Source organism: Pseudorasbora parva, chromosome 20 (genome assembly GCF_024679245.1).
Source record: "Pseudorasbora parva isolate DD20220531a chromosome 20, ASM2467924v1, whole genome shotgun sequence".
In the NCBI taxonomy this organism is placed as follows: domain Eukaryota; kingdom Metazoa; phylum Chordata; class Actinopteri; order Cypriniformes; family Gobionidae; genus Pseudorasbora; species Pseudorasbora parva.
The window spans coordinates 1,864,991-1,885,783 of record NC_090191.1 but is presented as its reverse complement, the minus strand read 5'-3'; the positions used below and the strand labels follow the sequence as shown (position 1 = coordinate 1,885,783).

Sequence of the window (20,793 nt, the reverse complement as noted above, 5' to 3'; positions counted from 1 at the left end):
CTAAAGAGTTTAAACTAATGTAAAATAGTTTAACTATTGCTACATTCTGCCTTAAATATTTGATACAACTTACATTACAATTTCAAATAAATACATTAGCGAACCTTTTTTTTTCCAGTTGATGCAGTTAATTATTTTATTTTGAACACTAATGTCAATTTCATAAACGCGATTTGATTAACTAAATCATGTTTTAGTACTGTTTGCTTTGTTTACTGCTCTTGAATGTCTAAATAATAAGAAACAATTTTATTTTATTGTTTGAGCTGATGCTGAAGAGTTTAAACTAATGTAAAAAGTTGGACTATTACTACAATCTGCCTTACATTTGTAGCACAACTGGCCTTTATTTCAACTTAAATTAGGCTTAGTTCCCACTGAAGTTTCTAAAAGTGCACGCATGATGGGAGGATGCAGATGTGTGAGGAAAATCAGTGCCACGTCTGAAGAAGGGTGGAGCAAATCACAAAACGACACGACACGACACATATTCCTCATCCTCCTCTTCTTCTTCAGCAGTCAGAGTCGCGCATTACACGAGCTCAGACTAGTCGACAAAGTGTAAAGGCAGCGGCCGAACCAAACCAGCGAGTGAAGGAATGAGAGCAGAACGCGACGCTCGCTGACGTCACGGCACAACGCGGAGCGACATCTCCACACACACGGGAGCGATGGCCCCAAAAAACAAAACCAAGAACAACAACTCGCAATCCGGCGACAAACCCGTCGCGAGCCAGCAGCCGCAAGAAGACGCGGCGAAGAGGAGCCCGCGAGCCGCCAAAGCGGAGAGCGCGCCGGTGTCGAGCCGCCGCTCCGCGTCAGACGTGCTGCTGAAGCTCGTGTCCGCGCTGCTTTATCTGTCTCTGGCGGCCGGAGCAGTGCTCGCGTCCCTGTACGTCCACCGCGAGCTGACCGACATCAAACTCGCGAGCTCCAGACACGATGAGTCCGCGAGGAAGTGCGCGTCGGCGGCGCATGAAGTGGAGATCGCGCTCCAACAGGTCAGTGTTGCGCTTCACACACTCTGTGGGGGGGAAAACCTACACACATACACACAAACACCTTCTAAACGCACTTGGGTTGCCATTAACTTGTTCAAAAAAGTTATGTCTGAACGTTTAGGAAAGTGTTTTATTGGTTACGCAAAGTTAAGGAAACTATGCAGAATTATCAAATGGCAGTTCCATTTTCTTTAAAGTTTTCAGAACGTTTTTGAAAGTTCTTCACACGAACGTTAAAGAAATATATTATTTGATCGTTCGGCAAACAGATGTTATAGCGTTAATTTGGATTAAAAAGTAACGAGTAACGCTCTGCGGAATGATCAAATGTAACGTTCCATTTTCGTTAAAGTTTTCAGAACGTTTTTGAAAATTTGTCACATGAACGTTAAAGAAATATATTTGATCGTTCGGCAAACAGACGTTATCGCGTTAATTTGGATTAAAAAATATCGAGTAACAATATGCGGAATGATCAAATGTAACGTTCCATTTTCGTTAAAGTTTTCAGAACGTTTTTGAAAGTTCTTCACACGAACGTTAAAGAAATATACCATTTGACTGTTCGGCAAACAGACGTTATAGCGTTAATTTGGATTAAAAAATAACGAGTAACGCTCTGTGGAATGATCAAATGGAACGTTCAATTTTCTTTAAAGTTTCTGAACGTTTTTGAAAGTTCGTCAAGCAAACGTTAAAGAAATATACCATTTGATTGTTCAGCAAACAGACGTTATAGCGATAATTTGGATTCAAAAGTAACGAGTAAGTTCCATAATGTCTGTTTGCAGAACGATCAAATGGAATGCTCCATTTTCTTCAAAGTTTTAAAATGTTCTCTGAAAGTTTTTAAACCGGTTATGGGAACATTAGGGAAACCTTCCATTTAATTGTTCCACAGATGTTATGGAGCGTTCATTTTGATTCAAAAGTAACCAGTTACATTCCATAACATCTGTTTGCAGGATAATCAAATGGAATGTTCCATTTTCTTCAAAGTTTTGAAATGTTTTCTGAACATAACTCTTTTATGCGAACGTTAAAGAAAATTTTAATTTGATCGTTCCGCAAACAGACGTTATAGCGTTAATTTTGATTCAAACGTAACGAGAAACTTTCCACAATGTCTGTTTGCGGAACGATCAAATGGAACCTTCCGATTTCTTCAAAAAGTTTTGAATGTTTTCTGAACGTAATAAAAATGATTGTTCTGCAAACAGACGTCATGCAGTGTTAGTTTTGATTCAAAAGTAACGAGTAATGCTCCATAACGTCTGTTTGCGGAATGATCAAATGGAATGTTCCGATTTCTTCAAAGTTTTAAATGAACATTCTGAAACACGTAGCTTACCATTTAAAACCTGTTAGATAATCTTCCCAACTGAACCTTTCAGGAAACGAAAGACCAGATAGCGTTGAACACACACTTACGGTTAGGATTACTATGAGACTGTTTGCTTGTAACGTTAAGACAACATTGTAAGAGCGTTCCCTGTTGCTGGAACTGAATAAACTAGACCAGAAAGTCTTGAGCTCTGCCTGGAGTCAACCACAAAGGTCAAACTAGAGCTGTTAGTGTGGGCGGTCCATGTTTAATACACACACACACACACACAACATAAGCATGTCTTCAGATTGAGCTCAGGATGATGTGGTCGTCTGTGATTGGCCGATGGGCTGTAAAGAAGATCATCCTCTCGCTCCACGCCTGTAGTAGAGCTGTTCTTAAGAGCGAGAGATCAATCAGGTTCGCCAGGTTTCCCTGGCCTGGGGAAAGTGGTGACATACACACACACACACACACACATAAAGAAGGCGTTTCCCTCACGTATGAAGTACTTTTAGGAGTCCGGTCAAATACACACTTTGTTCTTTTAAACATCTTATTTCAGTAGCGGTCAATCCAAGTCAGTGCTAGAAAGAAACACAGGATTTGGAACAACCAAAAAGCTGAAGAACCTGAATGTATTCAAATAATAATTTGCATCTCGGGTCCCTAGATGCGTTTCTGTGAAACTGCCAACCCAAACTTCCAGGGATGGAAATTTACTTTTTTGTATTTTCTCTTTCACACAAACTATGAAGTTTAGGGGCTCTGTGCGCTCTATTTTTTTTTTTTTTACCTGGATGTGGCATTTGGATGATTCGTGGTTTTCAGACCCAACAATGAAACCATTAGTTTTGGCCTCTTCTGAAGCGTGATGACACCAAGCAGAACATTGTCAGAAGGGATGCGCCGAAATCACAATTCTTGGCCGAAACCGAAAAAAAAGAGGAAACCAAGGCCGAAAATAAATTATGACAATAATTAGTACCGTTGCATTTACGACTATAACTTTACTAAAAATCAAGGCATTGCAATTGCATAAATTAATATTAAAGTTTCAAATAATAAATCGACCACAAATTATGCAATTATTTAGCACACAGACCTGCAAACTCCTCAGAGTAAAAAAGGTGACAGTGCCGGGGGGGGTGGGTGTGTGTGTGTGTGTGTGTGTATATATATATATATATATATATATATATATATATATATATATATATATATATATATATATATATATATATATATATATATATATATATATATAAAATCATTGACTATATAGCATTTATTTAATTAAAAATGCAGTTAAAAACGTAATACAATGAAATAATATTCTGATGTACATCATCTGTTCGCTAAATGAATATATAGTAAAGTGTGATTTATTTCTGTGATCAAAGCTGAATTTATCATCATTTCTCCAGTCTTCAGTGTCACTAATCATTCTCATATTAGGATTTGATGCTCAACACACACTTATGATTATTATCAGTGTTGAAAACAGTTTTGTTGCTCATGATCATGCTGCTTCATTTTTGCGGAAACCACCATACCATTCACACATCTGTGGTAAAATTAAAAAAAGAGAGAAATTAATACTTTTGTTGATCAGACATAGGCTACATTAAATTGATCACAAGTGATATTTTTAATATTACAAAAGATAATTTATTTAATAAATGCTGTCCATTGAACCTTCTCATCAAAGAATCCTGAAAAATAAGATGTATCATGGTTTCCACAACATTTTTAAGCAGCACAACTGTTTTCAACACAGATAATAATCAAAAATGTTTCTTGATTATGAAATCCTCATATGAGAGTGATTAGTGACACTGAAGACTGGAGTAATGATGATAAACTCAGCTTTAATCACAGGAATAAATCACACTTTACTATATTCACATAGAAAAAGGCTGCTTTCATTTGTAATGGTATTTCACAATATTACTGTTTTAACTGTATTTTTGATTAAATAAATATAGCTTTGGTGAGCAGAAGATAAACATTTCAAAAGCTGTCAGTTAGCACTGCACTATTCATATGATATAGGCCTACTTTATAGTCAAGCAATAGCCTACATTGAGATGGCTTGAAAAACACACAAAGCATATATATTGTCGCAATCGTCTGATTGTCGTCGTCACGTTTCATCACTCATAAACATTGTTTTCCTTCAGCTGCAGCTCCAGTGACAAAGTTTCTACGAGTCCGCTTTTGGACTTTCTGTGAGAGCGCCCTCCTCATATTTAGATACGAATAAAATGACAGGTCATGCATAGATTATTTTTTGTCTCTGAATTTAAATCTTGATGTATTTATCATGTATTCATGTATTGATTGTGACCTCAAGAAGCGCGCAATCGAGGTAGAGAAAGCTCTCTTTAGCGTCCCTGTTAACTTGCCCGCCCTCGCGCAGGTAACGCCGGTTCATATCCCGCTCTGAGCGGGTCGACTAGGATCGGGGAGACCCAGTAAACGTGCGGAGGATGAAAGTACACTTTATTAAAAGTGCAGGGGACACGTCCCGTAATCTATGCCCATGCTTGAATTGAACACTAAGCTTGCTTACTTCCATCCGTCAGACTCGCGTGGTATCTCGATAGCCAGGCGTCTCATTCAATGGCGAGCTCAGTTGACGCTGTGTGCTTCAAGATTCTGACGCAAGTGAGCTAAGATTCCGATTGGCCCAGCGAAATGTCAGTTATAAGAATTATCCAATAGTGTTTCGCATGTCTAGTCTACAGAACTGTAGACTAGACTATAAACACAACACTTTTGTTTTTGCCCTCATTTGTCATGAGCTGCATTCAAAGATCTAAGACTTTTTACACACAAAAGGCCTATTTCTCTCATGTTGTTCACAAATCTGTCTAATTCTGTGTTAGTGAGCACTTCTCCTTTGCTGAGATAATCCATCTACTTCACAGGTGTGGCATCTCAAGATGCTGATTAGACGGCATGATTATTGCACAGGTGGATGGATTATCTCGGCAAAGGAGAAGTGCTCACTAACACGGGTTAACAGATTTCTGTCCAGATTTCACTTCTATCACATAACAGACACCAAATATGAGACCTTGGTACCTTTCCGACAAAATGCTTCTTGTCAAGATTAGAAAAGGTTTTGACTATAAACTAGTTTTGTAATTTTTGTAACCTGGCACCGCCCACTAGGAGGAGGAGTCTGTTAAAAGTACCGTTTCCACGGTAGCACAACATTCAATTTCAAATCGGTTTTCGTAAGCTTTTTAAATGATGAATATGTGATATAAAAAGGGCGATAATTAAAATAAAGAGCGGCAAGCATCCCGTAAACCAATACAAATGTAACTTTTTGAAACTACAGGCCTAAGCGTCTCTGTACTTCTGTCTCCAGATTGCGATTAATTGAGCGTTTACTCACGATAATCATGCGATTAATCACAGTAAATTATTTGAATTGTTTGACAGCCCTTAATTTAAATATATATTGGGGTAGACAATTTGACCACTTCTGATTATTGGGGCAGATTATTTTTGTTGTGAGGCCTGAGCTTCTCTGTCCTTCTCCAAACTCTAGATTGCGATTAATCGTGAATTAACTCGCGACAATCACGCGATTAAATATTTTTATCGATTGACAGCCCTAACTGAAATATACATGTTGGGGTAGACAATTTGACCACTTTCAGGAGCTTTTTGTTGTAAGGCCTAAGTGTCTCTGTCCTTCTCTGTCTCCAGATCAGGTCCATGAAGGCATCTCTGGAGGGTTTGGAGAGCGCGGTGGTCAGTGCCAGGACCGATCTGGAAAGCACTAGCCGCACGGTGCGTAAAGGAGAGGCTGATGCCCGGCGGATTGAGGACATGCTCCAGAAGCTCCAGAATAAGCTCTTCCGGGACCTGACGGAGGACGTTCGGGAGGTGAAGGACGCCCAGGAGAAGGACATGTCCTCGCTGGAGGAGCGGCTGGCCAAGCTGAGCGGCTCGCTGGCGGAGAGCGTGGCGGAGCAGAGCCGGTTCAAGAGCGAACTCCGTGAGGTCAATGCCCGTCTGGAGGAGCAAGATGCGCCGACACATGTCTCGCAGGAGCTAGCGTCCGTCAGCAGTGCCGTGGCTAATCTCAACACCGCCAACGAGGTGGCTGAGGGGAACATGGCGGTCCTCCGAGAGCAGATCGCTGCCGTAGGGACTGAGCTGCAGACCAGGAATAAGGAGGTGGCGTCGGTGTCCGAGGAGGTGGGCGAAGTGAGGACTCTGGTGCAGAGCGCTGTGGGAACCCTACGGGAGGAGCTATCCGCGGCTCGAGCCGCCATCCAGACTGCTTCAGACCGCCTCCAGGGCCTGAGCGACCGCCAGGACCAGTCCAGCACGGCACTCCAGAGTCTGGGCTCGGAGCTGAAAGAGGAATTGCTCAAGCTGGAGAAACAGGAGCAAGACCTGGAGGTGCGACTGAAGGCCGCGGTGGACAGCCAGGAGGCCTCGGCGTCCTCGCTGACCAACAGACTGAGCGCTCTCGAGTCCAAGCACGAATCCCACGAGGACGCGCTGACCGGCTACAGGACACTTGGAGACGATCTGGAGGGCCGTCTGGGAGACCTGCAGACCAGAGTAGATGCTCTAGAGGAGACCCAGGAGCAAGACTCGGATGCTGAAGACCAGCCGGATGAGCATCTGGATGAGTGAGACGAACGAAAGGAAGCAAAGTCGTAATCCGGGATGAGCAGGGGTCTATTGCACAAAACTAGGATAAGGGATTAAGCCGGGATATCTTGTTGATCCTGGCTCAATTTATCCGCTAATTATCTTTCGTTATCGTTCTTGGTGTGAGTGTGCCTTCAGGGTACGTTTACACGACAGCGGTACTTAATTTTGCATACAGATGACAAGATCACCAAGATATCCCGGCTTAATCCCTTATCCTAGTTTTGTGCAATAGGCCCCAGGTGTTGTGGGTGGTAGAAATGTGATAAACAGAGCTTTTTTTTTTTGGGATTGATGAAGGGGTGAACTGCTGTTTTTTTCGGTCTATGAATACCTGCACTGTGTTTTTTTACAGGGTTACTGGACGTCTCAGTGACCATTCAGTCTCAAGCCGTTTTCCAATAAAATCTTTATAACTTTTCCAAACTGTGTTCACGGCTTAATCAAATGATCTACACAGTACATACAATGTCAATATTAATGTAATGTGAGAATATTTAGCATGTTACAGTGTATTCATGAGATTTACTTTAGATCAGGGTTTAATTTTCACTATTAACTATGACTTTTGCATCAATAAACTGCTAAATACTGCTTATGTATAGTTAGTAAGGTGCTTAAGGGCAGGATTATTTAGAAGATGGTCATGCAGAATATGTGCTTTAGAAGTACTAATAAACCGTTATTATGCACACTAGTTATTAAAAGTGAGAATTGGAGCCTAAACTAAAGTGTTGCCCATTGGGCTATTAAAAAGGGAAAGACTTGGGAGTCAAAAAGTTTGAGAACCATTGACTTAATTCAATAAAATCTTTATAAACTTATATCTTAATCAAATTATCTATACAGTACACATTTCAGTCTATTAATGAGATTTGCAAATGCTAATTGTTTGGTCACTTTAGATCAGGGGTCCAATTCTCACTATTAATGATGACCGTTGCCTCAATAAACTGCTAAATACTGCTTATGTATAGTTAGTAAGGTGGTTAAGGGCAGGATTAATGACGTAGATTAGAAGATGGGCATGCAGAATATGTACTTTAGAAGTACTAATGAACAACCAATATGCTGTTAATTGGTAAAATGCACATTATTATTAGTTATTAATGGTGAGAATTGGAGCCTGAACTAAAGTGTTGCCCATTGGGTTATCAAAAGGGAAAGGCTTGGGAGTCAAAAAGTTTGAGAACCACTGACTTAATCCATTCAATCATTAAAGGTAATGTTTCTAAATCTGATCCCAAATCTGGCTTTAGTCCTGAAACATGTGGTGGCTCAGGCACAGAAGTTCACGTCAGGAGCAAGCGAGATGTTCAACAGTAAAGATGCTAAAGGGTGAATGATGGATAAGGATTTAAAATTACAAAACTGGCAAAAAAGGTCTAATTTTTTACCTTCATGAAAATGTAATTTCTGGGTAATTACATTTTCTTTATATCTCGTAAATCAAGGGATGATGAAGGGATGAACTGCTGTTTCTTCGGTCTATGAATAATTACTGGACCCCCATCCCCATCACAAACATTTCCAAGATTACAAATTCATGGATTCCCAAAAAATATACTCGTTTAATAATATTTTTCAACATTTCAATTGTCTTTATGTGCATGGCTGAAAATGTTACCTCACACAAATAGGTTGGCCCAAAAGGCAGCAGTTCATACAGAGCAGATTTCCCAATACCGCGGTACTCCTTCTCAGCATTGCAGCGAAACTGTGGCAGTTATGGCTCTGAAAACGTTAGTCTCAAACCCCTATCTGAGGACGATTCTGTAAGTCTTTCCTGGAGAGTGCAAAAGGTTTCCTTATCCATTCAAGTTCAGAAGTCTGCGATATCTTCAGCCATATCGTCAATTCAACAGTGAGATAAAGGCACCGTTTTAATGGCCTTCGCCACTTTCTTGTCCAACACTGTGTTAGTGAGGATCGCTGCGGCTGGCACAATTAGTTCCTCTGCAACTGAATGCGGTTTTTTAGACTTAGCCACAATTCTTACGAAGAATGTTTAGTTTTCAGAAGGTATTCATTGCGTGGTTGGACAGGACCTCAACACACAGAAAACAGTCGATGTAGCGGTAAACCCCAACATTTGATATTGACGTGTTTTTGTGTTGTCCAGTTTTCTTGTCTTTTCTGGTGGGCCTGATCATCACTTTAGCCCAAGCTGATTTTAAGTACTATTATTTTGTCGTATTTTTGTATTCAGATTTTAACCCGGAATGACATCATGAGGGGTACATCGAGTCAATTAAAAATATACGTGTTCTTCTCCAGTATTGCCTTGAGAAAACTCAAAAACATTAATAAGCAGGGTTTTTTTGGTACACACAATATTCTTGACTTTTGAAAGTCAGAAAAAAGGAGAAACTATAATTTAAGAAATCAAAACTGACCGAAAAATTTCACTTCTAACTTGATGTCTACGCAATTCCGACTTTCAATTTTCATTTATTGTGGATGGTTTTTAGTGTTACATAGTCTTTAGTAAAAGTTTATTGATCTTTGAAAATGTATACCTGCATTATTATGCCATTACCATTATTTGGGATAAAAATGGTCTCAGAACAATATTATCGTTTATCACAATAACTTCTTGGCCGATTTATCGTCCAGCAAAATGTGTTATCGTGACAGGCCTACGCACCATAAGGCTTCAGCATACCAAGACATTTAGGACAATTTCATGCTCCCAACTTTATGGGAATAGTTTGGGAATGGCCCCTTCCCGTATCAACATGATGCGCTCCAGTGCATAAATCAGTGGTCTCAAACTCCATTCCTGGAAGAGCACAGTTTAGCTCCAACCAGCTTCAACACACACCTGCTCGTATGTTTCTAGTTATCCTGAAGACCTTGATTAGCTGGATCAGGTGTGTTTGATTAGGGTTGGAGCAAAACTGTGCAGAGCAGTGGCCCTCCAGGAATTGAGTTTGAGACCACTGGCATAAATACTACACACTGCACCTTTAAATAACACGGCGAGCTTCCTCCTCATTTCTGTTTCATCCATTTTATTTATTGTTTTTGGTATTTATTCAATATGCATTTTTTGTTAACAGGCTGAGAGTCAATTCATTTATTGTGGATATCTATAAAAAAAAACAGTTTTCAGTGTTAAATAGTCTTTAGAAATAAAAGTGTATTGGTCTTTGATAAGGTGTACCTGCATTACTATGCCATTATCATAATGTTAGATGAAAATGGTCTCGGAATGACTTTTATCGTTTATCGCAATCATTTCTTGGCCGATTAATCATCCAGCAAAATGTGTTCGTGACAGGCCTACGCACCACCAAGACATTTTGGACAATTCCATGCTCCCAGCTCTGTGGGAAAAGTTTGGGAATGGCCCCTTCCCTAATAACACGGCCAGTTTCCTCCTCATTTCTGAGGATCTCTGACTGGTCAACAGCAGCAGACGTGAGCGTCCCTCAGACTCCTCAGGGTTTGTGATCGTCCCGTTTGAGCTCCCGCAGCTCCTCCAGCTCTCCGCCTCTGCTCCTCAGGTCTTCCGCGATCTGGCCGATCCGCAGGGTGAGGTCGGCCAGCCTGGGCTCCACCAGGGCGAAGTCCTGCCTGATGGTGAAGACTTTAGGCTTCAGGTCGTCGGCGAAGCTCACCGTCCTGCGCAGCTTGGCCTGGCCGCTCTCCAGAGCCAGGATTCGCTCTGAGAGTTGGCGGTGTTCGGCGGAGAGCTGGAGGGCGAGTGCGGAGACCCGGTCCAGCCGCTGGCCGTTCCTCTCGGCCGAGCTCTTCAGCGCGGAGATGCGGTCGATGCTGCCGGCCAGCTGGTCCCCGATGCGCTTGACCATCAGCTTCTCCGTCTGGGACACCGTCTCCTCCAGGGCGTGGGTGTGGTTGAGCAGCGCCTCCACCTCCGCCTCCAGGCCGGCCATGCGCCGCACATCCGTCCGGACAGAGGCCACCGTGGCGGAGAGCAGCCTGGCCCGGGTCTCGGCCTCCTCCACAGCCCGCTCGAGGGCGCTGCGGTCCCGCTGGAGCTGCTCCCGCTGGGCACTGAGGCCGGAGAAACGCTGCTCCAGATGAGCCAGCTCCGCAGAGACAGCCTCCGCCGGGGACAGCAGCGCACACTGGGACACACACACACACACACACATAATTATCACAGAAAAACACACATTTAGGAGATAGACAAAGTTCAGACTTAAAAATGTATTTAGTTATGATATTACAAAGTTTTTAAAATATGATAATTACAAACTATAATATATTCAAGCGGCTGATTCATTCAAACTATTCATTTGTACGGCTGATTCATCCAAACAATTAATTCAAACGGCTGATTCATTCAAACGGCTGATTCATTCAAATGGCGGACTCATTCAAACAGCTGATTCATTCAAACGGCTGATTCATTCAAACGGCGGACTCATTCAAACAGCTGATTCATTCAAACAATTCATTCAAACGGCTGATTCATTCAAACGGCGGACTCATTCAAACAGCTGATTCATTCAAACAATTCATTCAAACGGCTGATTCATTCAAACGGCTGATTCATTCAAACGGCTGATTCATTCAAACGGCTGATTCATTCAAACGGCGGACTCATTCAAACAGCTGATTCATTCAAGCGGCTGATTCATTCAAACGGCTGATTCATTCAAACAGCTGATTCATTCAAGCGACTGATTAATTCAAACGGCTGATTCATTCAAACGGCGGACTCATTCAAACAGCTGATTCATTCAAGCGGCTGATTCATTCAAACGGCTGATTCATTCAAACAGCTGATTCATTCAAGCGGCTGATTAATTCAAACGGCTGATTCATTCAAACGGCGGACTCATTCAAACAGCTGATTCATTCAAACGGCTGATTCATTCAAACGGCGGACTCATTCAAACAGCTGATTCATTCAAGCGGCTGATTCATTCAAACGGCTGATTCATTCAAACGGCTGATTCATTCAAACGGCGGACTCATTCAAACAGCTGATTCATTCAAGCGGCTGATTCATTCAAACGGCTGATTCATTCAAACGGCGGACTCATTCAAACAGCTGATTCATTCAAATGAGTGATTCATTTAAAAAGCTGACTCATTCAAACAATTCATTCAAACGGCTGATTCATTCAAACGGCTTATTCATTCAAATGAGTGATTCATTTAAAAAGCTGACTCATTCAAACAATTCATTCAAACGGCTGATTCATTCAAATGACTGATTCATTTAAAAAGCTGACTCATTCAAACAATTAATTCAAACGGCTGATTCATTCAAATAAGTGATTCTTTCAAATGGCTGATTCATTTAAACGGCTGATTCATTCAAATAAGTGATTCTTTCAAATGGCTGATTCATTTAAACGGCTGATTCATTCAAACGATTTATGCAAGCAGCTGATTCATTCAAACAACTGTTTTATTCAAATGGCTGATTCATTTAAAATGCTGATTCATTCAAACGGCTGAATCATTTAAATGGCTGATTCATTCAAACAACTGATTTATTCAAATGGCTGATTCATTCAAATAAGTGATTCAGGCGGCTGATTCATTTAAAATGCTGATTCATTCAAACGGCTGAATCATTTAAATGGCTGATTCATTCAAACAACTGATTTATTCAAATGGCTGATTCATTCAAATAAGTGATTCAGGCGGCTGATTCGTTTAAGAATGAGGCAGGCGTTTACGAACAGGTTATTGAATCTTTGCTGTGGTTCTGCTGTTTTGGAACTATTTTCGCTGCTGAAAACAGAACAAAAACAGTCAATACTGCATCTAAAATGTAAGTGACGATGTTGATTAATTGTTTATGGAGCTGTCGTAGAGTCCTTCTTAGTCGTGATGGTTTTCAGAAAAACACTCTTGGTTGTGTAATGTTGTTTAACTGGATCAAAATTGGGCATTTACAACATATATGATATTCAATGATAAATGAACCACAATAACATAACACACGTATTATTAAAGCATAAATTCAATGTGTGATGTTAATACCTGCACACGCACAACAAATGTACATGACAAAACTAGCACAAAATTACAAGTGTTGTTTCATCAAATCTAATTTAATGCTTTTTAAACTGGCTATCTAAAGAAGAATTATGCATTTAGGAATAAAATGTAATGCCATTTATGGCTTTAATTTTCGCCATTTAATGTCCATTTAATGACTTTTAATCCCCCTTCGGATACGCTGCAAACAATTCAAGGAATGTGTGGGAGTGAGGGTAAAATGCACATCTTTCTCTCTTCTGACTGCCATTATAGCTATTCTTCTTTGATCTTTTAACATGCGCACACTTCACGAATGTACGAGTTTCCCGCTGTTGTTGCATCCTTTGTTTTAAAAAGCAAACGTGATATGTATCTTTGCCCTCGCGATCAGATTGCAAAGGAATAAACCACCCCTAAACTATCCTAGGGCCATATGAAATCATACGATTTTGATTTTGTTCCTAATAACGTTTTTTCTGTTTTAATTTTTCTGGACTCTATTTCAATGGTTAAATCAATTTTTTGTATATACAATTTAACAAATTGATTCAAAGTTTAACAAAAATTACATCTTTAGGGCCTTTTTCAATTTCCTTTTTATTTTTTACCAAACTCTGTTTTATGTTTACTGAATTACATTTCAATCATTTTTTATTACATTTTAATAATCAAAAATCATATAAATACACCTTGCATAATGAGAACGAGACACAAAAGGTAATTGCAAAAGAGGCTGGCTGTTCATAGAGCTGTGTCCAAGCACTTTAATAGAGAGGCGAAGGGAAGCAAAGATGTGGTAGAAATGTGTGCAAGCAATAGGGATAACCACACCCTGGAGAGAACTATGGAACAAATCCCGTTCAAAAATGTGAGGGAGATTCACAAAGAGTGGACTGCAGCTGGAGTCAGTGCTTTAAGAACCACTGCGCACAGACGTATGCAACACATGGGTCTCAGCTGTCGCATTCCTTGTGTCAAGCCAGTCTTGAACAACACAGCATCAGAAGCGTGTTGCCTGGGCTAAAGACAAAAAGGACTGCTGAGTGGTCCAAAGTTATGTTCTCTGATGAAAGTAAATTTAACATTTCCTTTGGAAATCAGGTTCCCAGAGTCTGGAGGAAGAGAGGAGAGGCACACAACCCACGCTGCTTGAGCTCCAGTGTAAAGTTTCCACAGTCAGTGATGGTTTGGGGAGCCATGGCATCTGCTGGTGTTGGTCCACTGTGTTTTCTGAGGTACAAGGTCAACGCAGCCATATACCAGGAAGTTTTAGAGCACTTCATGCTTCCTGCTGCTGACCAACATTATGGAGATGCAGATTTCCTTTTCCAACAGGACTGGGCACCTGCACACAGTGCCAAAGCAACCAGTACCTGGTTTAAGGACCATGGTATCCCTGTTCTTAATTGGTCAGCAAACTCGCCTGAACTTAACCTCATAGAAAATCTATGGGGTATTGTGAAGAGGAAGATGTGATATGACTGGACTCCTCGATTCAGTGTGTGTTTTCAGCCCCCTACAATCTGAATGAAATTTGAATCAGATCATTGCGGTTGTGCTGCTAGTCTGGTTCCGATGGGATGATTAGGGTCCATGTAAACGCAGCTACAGTCAGACGTGCAGTAGCTCAGGTCCTCGGCTCAGATCCCGTCCTCCCGCGGTCTCGAATCTCCCTCATCCGGTCCTCGGCACTCTGCACCTGCAGCTCCAGCTCCTGGACTCTCCGGAGGAAGGCGTTCATGTGGGCTCGGACCCGGAGCATGGAGCGCACGGCCTCCTCCGCGGCCGCCAGCTGCTCATCCTGAGCCTGAGGAGCGTAGGACTCCAGCTTCTCCCGCAGGCCCGGAGCCTCGAGCTGCTCCAGCTGCTCCTGGACCCGGGAGATCCGCCGGGCGTCCCCGTCCATCAGCTGCCGAACCTGGGCCGCGTCCTCCTCCTCGGTGCGGTCCAGCACACGAGTGTTCCTCCTGGAGCCGTCCTGCACCTCCTGCAGCCGCTCGCTCAGCTCCCGCAGACGCCCGTCCATGGCGTTGATGTGCTCCGTTACGAGTCCGTGTGTGCCGCGAGACTGAGTCTTGAGCGCCTGGAGCTCGTGGCTGGAGTCCGGCTGGACTCCGGCGCTCTGGAGGCGGAGGTGAAGCGTGTGGAGGAGGCGGGAGGACGAGTCCTGCTCCATCTGCAGCTCCGCAGAAGTGTTGAGCACGGAGCCCAGGGCGAGTCTCAGCGCAGCGGAGGCCTGGAGCTGCAGTCACAACACACACACACACACATCAGCTCGGGGACACTAATATAACTTAAGTTTGTACACTATGCGCTGATGACGAAGTGCATTACGCACGGTGTAGTCCTACCTAGGGCTGGGCGGTATATCGAGTTTGTACAATATATCGGTATATATTTTAGAAACGATATGGAATGAGGCAAAACCGTGTATATCGATATACAGCAGATTGATACAAGCGCATCTGAAAATAGTGGAGGAGTGAGTTTATGCAGGGGAAGTGCATGATACAATCTGTCCACAACACGCACACACATCAGCTTGGGGATACTAATATGACATTGACATTTAGCATGACGCGTGCCACAAATGTAACGCAACTTTTGAGTAAACATGAACGATGATGATTGAGAAACAACACGAGAGAGTAAATGCAGAATTATAGTTAAAGATGAGCTGGACATGTACAGTCTGAGACTAGCGGTCATTCTGACGAGCTTTCCTGAGATTAGAGCGGAGACGGATTGGGTTGATCATCTGAAGCGCACACACACTCCTCAAAGTCAGACAGCGTTTAAATCACCAGATCGCATTTAGTTTTAGTAGTATGATTGCTCAAAGCATGTTAGATGCTTTATTCTCATATATATAGTGCATTAATGACGGGAAAAGCAGGATGAGAGATGCTGCTTGTATTGGAAGAGCGAAGAGGAAAAAATGAAGGTTTTTACAGAGTTTCAGTGACATTAGTACATTAAACGACTATATATAATGGACAGCAACGTGGACAGCAAGTGGGCATACACTTACATTCAAAGGGCAGAAAGGCCTCGGATAGGGGCGTAGCCATCTTTTCAGAAGTGAGGAGGACAGTTATACCTTTTTTTAACCAATATAATTTATTGCATCTCTTGCTTTTAATTTGGGAGGATATAATCAAATACACTGCTGATCAATAACCACTATAATATCTATCATATTTTTGTCTTATTTTATGCCAATTTTAGTAGGCTATTGGTTTATGTACTTCTAACACTTGTGCATTAAGTCTCCGCCCTGAGAGACTCTGAAGCTGACTCTACCGATGAAACTGCAAACTATTCTTCAGTAAATTCTCTCCGATGATTGAACATCCTGACTCCTGGTCTTCATTTCGCATATCTGGTCTATGGGTCTTAAACTGTCGACCCCTAACAATAATCATAGATTTTTCTTGATTATGAAATCCTCATATGAGAGTGATTAGTGAAGGATCATGTGACACTGAAGACTGGAGTAATGATGATAAATTCAGCTTTCAGTTTCCATGTAAATACACTTGACTTTAAGAGGCACGCTATCAACCGAGTTTAGAGAAAGCTGTCTTTAGCGTCCCAGTTGACTTGCCCGCCGCCGCGCAGGGTAACATCGCCTCGAATCCCGCTCGGAGCGGGTTTGACTAGGATCGGTGAGACCCAGTAAAACTGCGGGGGACGAAAATACACTTTAATAAAAGTGCGGGGGACACGTCCCCCCCGTAATCTACGCCCATGGCCTCGGACTAAATCTAAAATATCTTAAACTGTGTGTGAAGATGAACGGAGGTCTTACGGGTGTGGAGCGACATTAGGGGGAGGAGTTAATGACAGACATCTCATTTTGGCTGAACTAACCCTTTAGGTGCGAAGAAGTGAGTGCTCCTCTCCTGCCATCTTCTGGTGACAGTGGTCATGTCATGTCTACCTACACCTTTAAACCTTTAATCTTACAAAATCATCACATTAAAATTGCATAATATTTAGAGCTTTTTTTGTGGTACTTTAGTCCTGTTTATCTTAGTTTAGAAATGAAAAAGCAAGTCTAATTCACTGAAATCATGAAACTTGCACACTTTATAATATAATATAATCCGTTCTCTGAAGTAACAGCCTCTGTGAGTGTACACAAATAAAAGTAGACCGTTTATAATGATGTCTTGCACACATCTGTAGGGCTAAAATGTCTATTGTGTTGAGTTATATCCGCTGCCATTGAGGACAATGTGCATCAGAATACGCCGTACGCCATGGGTTAAAGAAAACGTGTAGCCTGTTTCATTAGGCTTAGTTTAAATATTAGCCTATAATGTGTGTTATTTCAAGTGCAGCATGAGTAAGATTATACATAGGTTATATATAAGATGTGGAGACAGGGAGTGTCAAAGAATTAAAAAAGCAAAAAGACTATTTCAGTTATTTCATTATTAATTAGACTATTTAACCACTAAACATGTAAAACCTGTTAAACTTGTAATAAACAGTTGCTAAATTGAGTATGTTTCATTATTAGAGTAAGATCATTTGAATGTGTTTCATAACTTTGTATACTAAAATGTAATTTAACCATTAAAATAGAGTCCAAAAATTTGGCAAAAGGATTTAGAAAGAGAGAAAACAACCTGAATTCTGCTTTTATGCAATTAATGTGCTTAATGCCAAACAAATACTTGATTAGGGTGAACATGTTTACATTTTACCGATAAAGCATTATTTTGATGAACATAATAAGGCAAATAAGTCTGAGATTATTGAGAAATACGGGTATAATCTTGTAATTGTAATGTTTATAGGAATACGACTGTAAGTAATATTGCCAGATGTTTAATTTGATTAATGTATGAATATCATGTAGAAATAGACATAACCTGAGATTAATAAGGGCTGTTATTCAATGAAAGCTTACTGTAAAATGAGTTCGTTTGACACAAACCACGCACACACTCGACTATAGCATCATCAGTACTTGTGTTATTGTGTGTTTGAGAGTGTGTTATTGTGTATTATAGTGTGTTATTGTGTTTGAGAGTGCGTCAGACACAGGACAGCATCAGTTATTGTGTGTTATAGTGTGTTATTGTGTGTTTGAGAGTGTGTTATTGTGTATTATAGTGTGTTATTGTGTTTGAGAGTGCGTCAGACACAGGACAGCATCAGTTATTGTGTATTATAGTGTGTTATTGTGTGTTTGAGAGTGTGTCAGACACAGGACAGCATCAGTTATTGTGTATTATAGTGTGTTATTGTGTTTGAGAGTGCGTCAGACACAGAACAGCATCAGTTATTGTGTATTATAGTGTGTTATTGTGTTTGAGAGTGCGTCAGACACAGGACAGCATCAGTTATTGTGTATTATAGTGTGTTATTGTGTGTTTGAGAGTGTGTCAGGCACAGGACAGCATCAGTTATTGTGTGTTATAGTGTGTTATTGTGTGTTTGAGAGTGTGTCAGACACAGGACAGCATCAGTTATTGTGTATTATAGTGTGTTATTGTGTGTTTGAGAGTGTGTCAGGCACAGGACAGCATCAGTTATTGTGTGTTATAGTGTGTTATTGTGTGTTTGAGAGTGTGTCAGACACAGGACAGCATCAGTTATTGTGTATTATAGTGTGTTATTGTGTTTGAGAGTGCGTCAGACACAGAACAGCATCAGTTATTGTGTGTTATAGTGTGTTATTGTGTGTTTGAGAGTGTGTTATTGTGTATTATAGTGTGTTATTGTGTGTTTGAGAGTGTGTCAGACACAGGACAGCATCAGTTATTGTGTATTATAGTGTGTTATTGTGTGTTTGAGAGTGTGTCAGACACAGAACAGCATCAGTTATTGTGTATTATAGTGTGTTATTGTGTGTTTGAGAGTGTGTCAGGCACAGAACAGCATCAGTTATTGTGTGTTTGAGAGTGTGTTATTGTGTGTTTGAGAGTGTGTCAGACAAAGGACAGCATCAGTTATTGTGTATTATAGTGTGGTATTGTGTGTTTGAGAGTGTGTTATTGTGTATTATAGTGTGTTATTGTGTGTTTGAGAGTGTGTCAGACAAAGGACAGCATCAGTTATTGTGTATTATAGTGTGGTATTGTGTGTTTGAGAGTGTGTCAGACACAGAACAGCATCAGTTATTGTGTATTATAGTGTGGTATTGTGTGTTTGAGAGTGTGTTATTGTGTATTATAGTGTGTTATTGTGTGTTTGAGAGTGTGTCAGACACAGGACAGCATCAGTTATTGTGTATTATAGTGTGGTATTGTGTGTTATTGTGTATTATAGTGTGTTATTGTGTGTTTGAGAGTGTGTCAGACACAGGACAGCATCAGTTATTGTGTATTATAGTGTGTTATTGTGTGTTTGCACAAACCTGCCGTGCGACTTGAGTGAGTTTCTCGTCGAGCTGCTCAACACTGCGGCTCTTTCCGCGCATCTCTGCGAGTGTGGCTCTCTGCTGGAGATGCAGCCTGTGCAGGACGCATAAAACACGCTTATTAAAGAGTTAATTATTAATAACTATATTAATATGAGTGAGAGAGAGACAGACAGAGAAGTGAACGGACCCAGTGACGAGGAGGGAGAGCGCGAGACACAGCAGACTCACGCAGAGCTTCACGTCAACGGACTCTTTCTTCTTCTTCTCATCCTCGTTCTTATTCTCGTCCTCCTTTTTCTTCTTTTCTCCGTTCTGCTGCTTGTTTGAACTCTTCTGTCGCTGTTTTAAGTCGCTGGTCTGCATGTTGAGTGCTGGAAGTGTGTTTGTTTTTCCCTCATCGGATGCTGCTGGAAATCGCCACGCAGCAGTTCCGCTTGGTGGGCGGGGTTAGACGAATACTAATAATAATTATGCTTTTTGTTTTTTACTCTATGCTGTTTATATTTCACCCAGTGTCTATTCGCATCAATTAACGTAATTATTTAGCCCTGTAAACTATCTTTCGGGGACACGGCACATGTCACGTGACAGGCGTTACTTTCCTCCGCGCTGGACTGAACGGGCCACTCGTATAGTTGCATGTTATTTACCGATGAGCCTTAATCATCAGACGTGACAGATACACGATTATATAAGTTCCAGTAAACAAACGTAGGTAATAAAATCAAACAGCGCTGTAAGATTTGATCAATTATTGCATGTTTTAGTGTTTAATAATGTGAATGGATGTGTATAGTTAGTAGCTCAGTCATTTGGCATCTCTCTGTGGTCTTGTTTGGTATGGCATGTTGACTTGTGCTTTTTTTTAAAAGGGTTAGTTCACCCAAAAAAATGAAAATTATATCATTAACTCCTCACCCTAATATCGTTCCACACCCGTGAGACCTCCATTCATCTTCACACATAGCTTAAGATATTTTATATTTAGTCTATCCATTGAAAACGCATCCACGGTACACTGTCCCTTTCCAGAAGGACCAGAAAGGGAATAAAAACATCATCACAGTAGTCCATATGAGACATCAGTGGGTTAATTAGAGTCTCTTGAAGCATCAGAAATACATTTGGGTTTTTACAAACTATACAGTAGGAATGTATGCAGCTTTTCAATGCTCTGACACCTTACACTTCGTCTGACCAGTACCATTTAAAGAAGTGTTAAACGTGTGAAAATCACTGCTTCACAACATATGACGACGTTAAAAACCTTAAAATGGAGATGTTCTCTGATCCCCTACTCACGAGGCAAACATCCCTTCAAACTACACAATCATAAGATGAAACAACAACAGAAAATAAACAATAAGTAATATAAAATATTAAAACAAAATTGATAAATCAAATAACTATTTGATTGATTATAAAATTTT

At 41.1% G+C, this 20,793-nt stretch overlaps 2 protein-coding genes across 3 annotated transcripts; one reads left to right on the top strand and one right to left on the bottom strand.

Moving 5' to 3' along the window:
• Positions 1-383: 383 nt before the first annotated feature.
• ckap4 (cytoskeleton associated protein 4) lies at positions 384-7,426 on the top strand. The gene is made up of 2 exons (XM_067428629.1): positions 384-1,001; positions 6,055-7,426. Exons 1-2 carry the CDS (start codon positions 672-674, stop codon positions 6,994-6,996), a joined length of 1,272 nt encoding a protein of 423 aa, XP_067284730.1. The 5' UTR covers positions 384-671; the 3' UTR covers positions 6,997-7,426.
• Positions 7,427-8,511: 1,085 nt separating this feature from the next.
• ikbip (IKBKB interacting protein) lies at positions 8,512-20,710 on the bottom strand. Of its 2 annotated transcripts, none has more exons than XM_067428634.1 (3): positions 19,551-20,710; positions 19,358-19,454; positions 8,512-11,108 (listed from the first exon to the last, which is right to left on the bottom strand). In XM_067428634.1, the coding sequence occupies exons 1-3, from the start codon at positions 19,724-19,726 to the stop codon at positions 10,458-10,460; spliced, it is 924 nt and encodes a 307-aa protein (XP_067284735.1). In that variant the 5' UTR covers positions 19,727-20,710; the 3' UTR covers positions 8,512-10,457. The 2 variants fall into 2 exon arrangements, with proteins under 2 accessions (XP_067284735.1, XP_067284736.1); XM_067428635.1 differs by lacking the exon at positions 8,512-11,108 and adding an exon at positions 12,607-15,226.
• Between the last annotated feature and the right edge of the window lie 83 nt (positions 20,711-20,793).